The sequence below is a fragment of the Myxocyprinus asiaticus genome, chromosome 16, assembly GCF_019703515.2.
Source record: "Myxocyprinus asiaticus isolate MX2 ecotype Aquarium Trade chromosome 16, UBuf_Myxa_2, whole genome shotgun sequence".
Classification (NCBI taxonomy): domain Eukaryota; kingdom Metazoa; phylum Chordata; class Actinopteri; order Cypriniformes; family Catostomidae; genus Myxocyprinus; species Myxocyprinus asiaticus.
In genome coordinates, this window is record NC_059359.1 from 37,664,092 (window position 1) to 37,674,091 (window position 10,000).

The 10,000-nt window shown below is 37.6% G+C and overlaps 1 protein-coding gene across 4 annotated transcripts in view; it reads left to right on the forward strand.

Moving 5' to 3' along the window:
- The window catches only part of LOC127454369 (F-actin-uncapping protein LRRC16A-like), a 217,576-nt gene that overhangs the window by 180,835 nt on the left and 26,741 nt on the right, over positions 1 to 10,000 (forward strand). For all 4 annotated transcript variants that reach the window (XM_051721518.1, XM_051721520.1, XM_051721517.1 and 1 more), the window contains exons 27-29: positions 94 to 269; positions 519 to 606; positions 5,038 to 5,178. In XM_051721518.1, the coding sequence (XP_051577478.1) occupies positions 94 to 269; positions 519 to 606; positions 5,038 to 5,178 (405 nt within the window). The remainder of the gene's footprint in view (positions 1 to 93; positions 270 to 518; positions 607 to 5,037; positions 5,179 to 10,000) is intronic.

Here is a 10,000-nt window from a genome sequence, read left to right on the forward strand (position 1 = left end):
TTGTGGTGAAGAGAAATAAATGCTATTCTTGTAATGCTAAAGTGTGTTGTATGAGAGTTCCTGTCAGTTCTGTTTCAATGCTCTCTTGAATAGATGCTGCTGGAGTCAATGGTGGATGCAGCTGAGGGTCTGTGTCCTCACGTCATAAAGAAATCCAACCTGCGGCAGGATCTTATCAAAGCCGGCATGACCAAGATGGTTGTTCCTCGAAGCTTCGTCAAGAACACACTCCTTGAGCAGTCTGGCATCGACATCATGAACAAGATCAGGTAAAAAAGTTCACTTGACTACCATAAGGAAGGTTTTTCTTAGACAGTTCCACTGTTATAAACTATGTGCCTGTGTGTATGTCACAGTTGTTGTTGTTGTTGTTGTTGTTGTTTGAGCATGAGAGTGTTATGTTGTCTGTTATCTGCTGTGATGATAGTGGCCCACATGAGGTTGAATGTGATAATAACCCTGTCTAAGGTGACTGTGTTTTTCATGTACCACATTCACACCTGTGTCTTTTCCCACAGTGAAGTGAAGCTCAGCCTGGCGTCTTTCCTCTCCGATCAAATCGTTGATGAGATTTTAGAGGCACTTTCCAGCTCACAGCAGACACTGGTGAGGAGAAAAATCCATGCATATGAAAGCAGACATATATGTGTGGAAGTTTCCCTGGTCATAGTAGTCAAACTACATACAGTGGCAAGAAAAATTATGTGAACCCGTTGGAATTACCTGCATTTATGTATACATTTTCTAATGTATAAATCTAAGTTACATTAATGAACAAACACAATCTGTTTTAACTAATAACACACAAATTATTGTATGTTCTTTTACATATTGAATACAGTAGTACATCATTCAAACAGTCACAGTGTAGATTGGAAAAAGTACGTGAACCCCTAGGCTAATGGTGTCAACAAAAGCTAATTAGAGACAGAAGTTGGCAAACCTGGCATCCAATTAATGAAACGAGATTGGAGGTGTGGGTTAGTGCTACTTTGACTTATAAAAAGCACATAAACATTTTAAGTTTGCTATTTACAAGAAGCATCTGCTGATGTGGATCATGCCTTGCAAAAAAGAGATCTCAGAAGACATGATACAATTTTTTTGCTTTTCATAAAGCTGGAAAGGGTTACAAAGTTATCTCCAAGATATTCATCAATCCACAGTTAAACAAAGTTTCTATAAATGGAGATGATTTAGTGCTGTGGCTGCTCTCCCTAGAAGTGGCCGTTCAGCCAAGATGACTCAAAGGGCACACAGCAGAATGCTCAATGAGGTAAAAAAGAAACCTAGAGTGACAGCTAAAGACTTGAAGGAATCATTGGAACAAGTTTACATCTGTTTATGAGTCTACTATAGGGAAAACATTAAACAGGCATGGTGTCATGGCATGACAACACAAAGGAAGCCACTGCTTTCCAACAAAAACATTGCTGCATGCCTGAAGTTTGTCAAAGACCACCTTGACAGTCCACAACGCAACTGGGACTGATGATAATAATGTTGAATTGTTTGGGTAGAACACGCAGCCTTAAGTATGGTGTAAAAAGGGCTACGCATACCAACATGAAAACATTATGCTGCTTTGCTGCATCGGGGACTGGATTGCTTACCATCGAGGGGAAAAATGCATTCCCAAGCAGGGGCGTGCACAGACATTTTGGGGGGAAGGTGCTCAAGCGAGGAAAAAAAAAGGGCACCACTCTCATAATTATTTATAAAAAATAAAGTTACATACAGTAGTACATCTTTTATTTGCATATTTTTTTATTTCAATACCCATACACTCATGCAATGTTTAATACTCAACTGATTTCTACAAAATTATCAATTCACACAGAGACGATGGTCTTTGGCGTTCACTATTATCAGTGTTTCCCACAGGATTCTGTGGTGGATGTACCTTGGACCCTCTAGGGGGGTTTGGAGGCATGCTCCCCCATAAGACATTTTTTTATATTTTTAAGTTAAATGCATCAATCTGCTGCACTTTGAGAGCAAAATTAAGATGCTAGATCTATGAAGAACTTTGTGCTCTGGAAAACAATTTTGTTCTCTAGTAGTAATTTAATCATAAACACATTGTTTGTATAGATATGAATGCTGATGACACGGCAAAGAATACAAAGCATGGTAAACGAGATTAACGCAGTTCACAAATGGTCAAAACACAAAATCGACTAGAGCATACATTTGAGCCATCAAAGAAATAAAGCAAAAGTGGTTACATGTGTTGAACTTGCTCCTCAGATGCTGTCTGCGAGTGAGAGATGCTTTGCCGAAGCAACGACGCAAAACACAACGCTATAGATCTTTTATGTTATTATCAGTTGCCTGACAAAGGAACTAGCCTACCAGTGTTCACTCGTTTTTCATTGACGACGGCATCACAACGCTATTTCACTCCAATGTCAGACTAGCTTGCTTGATGTTAAGCTTAATGGAGGGCTATTGCCTAAGTTGGTCTGGCTGTATTGAGATGTTTTAATAGTGGTTTAATTTCACAACAATGACAAACAATGCCGAAGCTTAGGGCTAACACTATCGTTACCTGGCTGTCACCAAAGAAGGCAGGTCAGAGAGACATGGATGCTGCTCCGCAGGGCGCTAGATTTGCGTGCGTTAACTGTGGTGGCTGTGTCAAGGGAAGTCGAAGAGGGAGGGGCAAGGGCTTGTGAAGTCTTGCAGAATTAGAACTCAAATGCAGTTGTCGGGCATTACAACACGCTTTTAATTGAGAATTGATGCCATTAGCCAAATTTTAAAACTAAAATATAAAATTAGAAATTAGAAAAAATGTCTTGCAAAAAGGGCACTTATCAAGTCAGAGGCCAAAAGGGCTGGTGCTTAAACACCACCTGGGGTCTATCTCTGCACATGCGTGTTCCCAAGTTTATCAAGATATCCTACAGGACACTGTCAGGGTGGTTGTGTGTCAGCTGAAGCTCAGTAGAAGTTGGGTGATGCAGCAGGACAATGACCTTAAACATTAAAGTAAATCCCCTACAGAATGGCTACAAAAAAAGAAAATCCACCTTTTGGAGTGGCCCACTCAGAGCCCAGACCTTAACCCAGTAGAGATGCTGTTAAATGATCTCAAGAGAGCTGTTTACACCAGACATAATAAGAATATGGCAGACCCTGAAGCAGTTCTGTAAGGAAGAATGGTCCAAAATTCCTTCTGAACGTTGCGCAGGTCTAATCCGCAGCTACCAGAAAAGCTTAGTTGAGGTTATTGCTGCATAAAGGAGGATCGACCAGTTATTAAATCCAAGTGTTCACTTTTTCCACAGCACTGTGAATGTTTAATGGGATTTGTTCAATAAAGACATGAAATATTATAATTGTTTGTGTGTTGTTAGTTTAAGCACATTGTGTTTGTCTATACTTGTGAATTTGATAAAGATGAGATCACATTATGTCCAATTAATTAGGGATGCTCTGATCAGGATTTTTACTGCCGATACCGATTTTCTTGACACCTGATCGGCTGATATGATCCCAATACCAATCATTTCACCTTTTTTCAGGATCTCTGTCATAACTGGCTATATGTGAGCTTTCTGCACAGTCACTATTGATTGCATTTTTCTCTTCCCAGTAATATCACTTTGCCTAGTTTTTGCTGACAAAAACTGTTAAAAAGTTTATTAAAAAAAGTTAAAAAAAAAAAAAAAAAAAACTTCAAATCAATTATAGGCTAACAAAATATTCTCTATATTAAGATAGATAAAAAAAAATGAAGCTTAGTGTCAAACTGAAGACAAACTGACAACTCATAGGTGCAATTAAACTTAATGTGACATTTTTGGTTATTGATTCATTGTCATTATTTCATATAATTATTCTTATTCCTTATTTGTGCATTATAATTAATACATTACATCATGGTATCTTAATATTGTATAAAGAATTATTATATTTATAAATTCCTTCCATGCCTTTTCATTTAGTTGGATGATTGTTCTAATAGTTAATTTTTCCCTTGTTGCTGCTTGAACTTTAATGAGGGGAACACGCGCTCTCTCATGAGGGCAAGAGATGACAAGAAAGCGGAGAAAAATCGCATGTTTCTGTACTCTACTTTTAAGTCTACCTTTAATTGAGAGATATTTAATAAAGATGTTTGAATTACACCACATCTTGTAACTTGTGTCATTACTGAGATGCCTATGCCCGGTGGAGACTGAGAAGCTGTCGCCACGAACAATAACGAGGACCGTGAAACGCCACTAACAGTACAGTACACAAGCTTTTCATATTCGCCATACCTCTCCCACTGCATTGTTCTTAACTGCTGAATCAAGTTGGTTGTCTTACAACACTATGCCAGTATTCCCCACATTCTGTGATATCATGACTGCTGCTGAAGTCTTAAAGGAGCCGCGCGTATTTTGCGACATGAGTGAACAGATTATGCGATCAACCAAATTACCGATCAAGTCATAAATCGTGAATATCGGCCAATACCGATTGGTGGACGATCGATCAGAGCATCCCTAGGATTAATGCAGAAAACCAACTAATTCCAAAGGGTTCACATACTTTTTCTTGCTACTGTATGTTTAATATAAGAATAAATAGTCAATATCCAGACTTTACTCACAAATCAATAAAACAATAAGATGATTCCATTAATAACTGTTTATTAACTTCAGTTCATTTATATTTCTTGATTCAGAGAAAATTAAGGTGAAAAGGAAACATAAATGTTTTGGGCATAACTGAGCAAATTCAAGTTATTCATTAAAAATAATTTTCTATCATGAATTTATTTGCTAGTTGTAATGTTGTTGTTTTTCCACTGGCTTTAAAGTGTATTGTGGCTTCAAAGTGGTATATTCTACTTCATTTAAACTTTTATTAAATCAGTAACATACTTGGTAAAAAATCAGCAAGTTTGCAGCATATAACTGCTTTCTACCTTCTCTTCCACTAAGTAAAATTTAATAAAAATGTTGTAATGTCATTAGGATGTTTAGATTCAAAAGCACTTCATAAGCAGTATGTGTCTTGCCATTATTGATGATGATACAGGCAGAGCACCTGTCAGGGAAAGGCCGCCCCCTGCCGCAGCAGGAATCTCTTGACATGGATGTTCCTGAGGAGAAAGTTCCTAAACGCTCCACCACAGAGCTGATGGAGGGGGAGAGGCTGGATGACCTGGAGTCCTGCATGGTTGGTCTTGATTCTCTTTTTAAATCCTTCTTTTTCTTCTCTCCATATTGTTTATTGTTTACTCATGTGTAAAAGTTGAGATGTTCATCGACAAGTGAGGTTACTACTACCTTACAGCAATGCACAAAAACATTTAATTGATAACTTATTACTAGACCCTGATGGAATCAACAGACTTTTATTTTTATTTTTTTAATATTCTGTATTGATTTTGGTGGAATACCTGTGGAATTCTGTGGAATAATTTAAACATGCATAATCAAATTAGCCTTAATCTTCAATAAACAAACATGCAAGGGATGTGTGTGTAGAACTTTGTAAATGCCAGGAGCTTCAATTCTGCGGAAATATGTTAAGTTCTACAAGCTTCGATTCCATACGGCCTGCTTATAACCCACTTCAAATGCTGTAGTGCTTCCAAACAGCATGTATTTAGTATGCTAACATTCACTTTCATTTGTCAGTACATAAAGAAATAAAAGAGATTTATTTGACTTAATTTGACACAAGTTTTTTGGGTTTACTCAATTCAACTAGGCTCTTTCTACACAAAGTGTTTGTGTTGAAATAACATAGTAATTTTAAATTAAGAAAACTCATTTTAAACACGTGGAACCACTGTCCACAATTAAGGCCAAAGAGCTATTTTGTGTGTGTGTGTGTGTGTGTGTGTGTGTGTAGCAGGCAGGATACCCCTCAGGTCTGCTCTTAACCTTTAGTGGATGTATAAATATCAAATGAAGAGATGCTGTCACTGAGGTGAGGGAAAGCAAACAGGAAGTTTAAATAGACAATTGCTCAGCTGCGTTTGAAGAGGCGGAATGAACAACAGTGTAAAAGCAGTGTTTGGAATGCAATTCTAGCATACAGCATACTGCTGAAACAGGACGAGTAGTATGGTAGTATGCTATTCCGAACGTAGCTATAATCTCTGGAGTGTTTACTGTATAGTAGTGTTATATGTTGTACTGTATCAAACAGACATGGCTTAGTGAGCCTATGTGTTCATAAAGCTTGTAGATACACTAATGAAGTCATGTAAATGGAATCACACATCTTGCTCGTGTTTTGGATGTGTTCAGTCCCACATTTCTTTGTGACCTAAGTCAAAACTTATTGTCTGAGGTTGCAGTACGACAGCCGCCTCTAGGTGGCAATATACAAAGCTACTCGTGTTTGGGTCAGTGGATGGCCTCTTCATTATTATTGGTAAAGAAGCACAGCATAAGACTTTTGTTTTGGAATGTACGATTGTGCATATCTGTGACATGAATGCATAATTAGTAGTGGTGCTTTATAAGGCAAGCATCTCTTACTACACTGCCTGGCCAAAAAAAAAAGTCGCTTTATGGTATTAAATAAGCAGATACTTAAGAGCCTATGATTGGATCATTATTGAAGTGATTAATATGTTTCAGCTGGCAACAATTATTTTAACCCTTACTGATGCAGTGTGTAGCTTCTCATTTCTTAAACAACCATGTCAGAAAACGTATCCCGTGGTCGTGGAAAAGATGTTACTGTGTTTCAAATTATTGGTCCGCATCAAGTAAAGAAAACAACTAAGGAGATTGCTGAAATCACTGGAACTGGGTTAAGAACTGTCCAATGCATTATTAAAACCAGAAGAAATGTGGTCGGTAAAGAAATCTTGAATGATTGTGATCGGAGATCACTAAAACACTTGGTGAAGTCACATTGTATAAATCGACAGTAGAACTCATGGCTATGTTTAATAGTGAAAGTAAGAGCATTTCCACATGCACAATGCAATGAGAACTTACAGGATTGGTACTAAACAGCTGTGTGGCCACAAGAAAGCCACTTGTTAGTGAGGCTAATCAGAAAAAATGACTTCAGTTTGCTAGGGAGCATAAAGATTGGACTGTGGAGCAATGGAAGAAGCTCATGTGGTCTGATGAGTCCAGATTTACCCTATTTCAAAGCGATGGGCACGTCAGGGTAAGAAGAGAAGTGCATGAAGCGATGTACCCGTCATGCATAGTGCCCACTGTTCAAGCCTCTGGAGGCAGTGTTGTGATCTGAGGTTGCTTCAATTGGTCAGGTCTAGGCTCAGCAACATTTTGCGGCAATAAAATGAAGTCACCTGACTACTTGAATGTACTGAATGCCAGGTTAGCCCATCAATGGATTTTTTTCTTCCCTGACGGCACGGGCATATTCCAGGACAACAATGCCAAGATTCATCGGGCTCAAATTGTGAAAGAGTGGTTCAAGGAGCATGAGGAATCATTTTCACACATGAATTGGCCACTACAGAGTCCTGACCTTAACCCTATTGAAAATCTTATGCAACTTTTTTTGGCCAGGCAGTGTATTAATTATACTTTCCCTTACAAAAAAATCTAGCAGTAAACTTGCCACAAATTTGCCACTCATTATTTTCACATGCAAATTATCTTGTCATTCGCTGCAATGTTTGCCAGAAGTTTGCAGCTCTTCACCAGTAGTGGTGAACCTGCAGCAAACCTTTGGCAACGATGGACAATTTGTGGCAGATTTGTTTATGATTTGGCCCCATTCACTTCCATTATAAGTGCCTCACTGTATCCCAGATTTTTGCTTTTTTTTTTAAAGAAAAAAAGTATTTTTGTGGTAATAAAATTATGCCACAAATACTGTCGATTGAGCTTCATGAGATTCATGCTTTATTTTCTCTTTAAGGGGCTGTTGCCTCGCTACGTGTTTTCAAAAGTTGAAACTCTTAACTTTACACAGCATCTAAAAATGCACCACTCCTGCACAATATGCTAAAAAAAACAGAGATGCGGCACAACGGTCAAACGTGTCCATCTAGCGCATGTTTAAATAGAAAAACGTTGCGGACAGTTGCAAAAACACGTTTGGTATGAACGGCCCCTAAGTCTCGTGTTTTTCCAAGCTACTGTTTGCTGTATCGTAGTTGAAATAGACTGCTTGGAAGGAAAAGTCTTCCTTTCTTTTTCTGTTTCTGGAAGCATTCAGCTTTACATTTGGAAGCAAATCTGTCTTATCACTCTTTTCTTTCTTCTTTCTGCCCTTTCTTTCTTCTGCCCCTCTTTCTTTTCATCCTTTGCTTCGTGGAGACTCTGTGCTGCACAAGTGTAAGTATCTCTGTCTATCTTTGCTCTCTTCCTCTCCTATCTTCTGTGTTTGCTTGCTGCACTGGCCTTTAAACACACACAAAGAGCACTGCTGTTTTCACCCTTTGTTTGTTGTATTAGCAGAGAAAAGGTATCCTTCTGCCTCTCTTTTTATCTCTACCTCACTTCCTCTGTTTTAGGTGATTATTGAACTCAGTTTGTGTAACAAGGTCACTTTTTTCCCCCTGAGTTGATGGAAATTCAGAAAGAGTGGTTAAAGTTTATTTTTAGCAAGGTCCACATTTTGGCGTGGATTTTGTGATCCTTTTACAGTGTAGTGCAGGATTGGCAAAGAGGCTGTTGAGGGATGACTGAAAGACGGGGTAGTTAACCTCTCCAACTCTGGGGCATTTTTGGTCTGCTGCCTGCAATTTTTCACACTTTTAGCAATAGGCGTACTTAACCATTCTTCCAGAAATCTGTCATCCCACAGGTATTTGTTTCAGGCCTTTTGTAATGTGTCTGCCACATGGCTCGCTGCACAAAGCCTGCTCTGCTGTAGGCAGGTGTGTTTGTTCATGACTGGAGTGAAAACAGACTTTTATTCAACTGGATGGGTACACATCACTGCATAGATCATTGTTAATATTTTTCTGTTAAAGTATATTCTATTTTTGTCAATATGGTTTTTCATGTTGCCAAGAAACGCGTAAAGGAATATTCTTGGTTCAGTACAAGTTAAGCTCAATCGACAACATTTGTGGCATAATAATTTCGACTCATCCCTCCTTTTCTTTAAAAAAAAAAAAAAAAAAAAGCAAAAATCTGGGTTCCAGTGAGGCACTTACAATGGTGAAAGGGGCCAATCTGTAAACGTTAAAATACTCACTATTTCAAAAGTATAGCCACAAGACAAACAATATGTGTGTTAATGTGATTCTAGTGTGATTTTGCAACTTTGTTTGAAACTCTAAAATCCTAAAATGACTGTAAAAAAGACATTTAAAAAGCGTTAAAGCTCAAATAATGCACAAGTTTTAACAGAATAATTAATGTGTTTTTATAAAATAAACTTCACATTTCTGCCTTTAAACACAAAAATTGGCCCCTTTCATTTCCATTGTAAGTGCCTCACTGTAACACAGATTTTTGCTTTTTTTTTTAAAGAAAAGGAGAGATGAGTAGAAATTACTATTATTTTTATAATCAACATTACGCCGTACATGCTTGCGATTGAGCTGAACTCGTATTGAACCCGGAATATTCTTTTAAGGGAAACAACTAACAAAGCATGTAATGACTTTTGACAACAGAAACATTTTGACAATGTTTTTATAAAGTTTGAGCATGGTTACTGTTAACAAAAACGAAAACTAGCAGTGAAAAATTTTCATTACCTTCAACAAAAAATGAAAACAGGAGTTTTCAAAAGAATGAAAAGCAAAGTGCAATTTTAAATGTGTGCTAAACTATGAACAAAAATGAACAAGTATGACTTCATATGTGTATTCTATCAAAAAATTTACCACCCAATTAGACAAATATCAGCCGTTTGATTGACTTGTAAAACAACCAATCACAGTTTGATTGTTGCATTACAGTGCCATGTTTGTTGTCATAGGCAGATGCAACAAATTGTGGTCACATCTGATAAAGAATGAAAGCTAAAAACAAATACTGAAACAAAATGAAACTAAAACTAGTCAATAGAAATGAAATCAATTATATTTATAAACAAT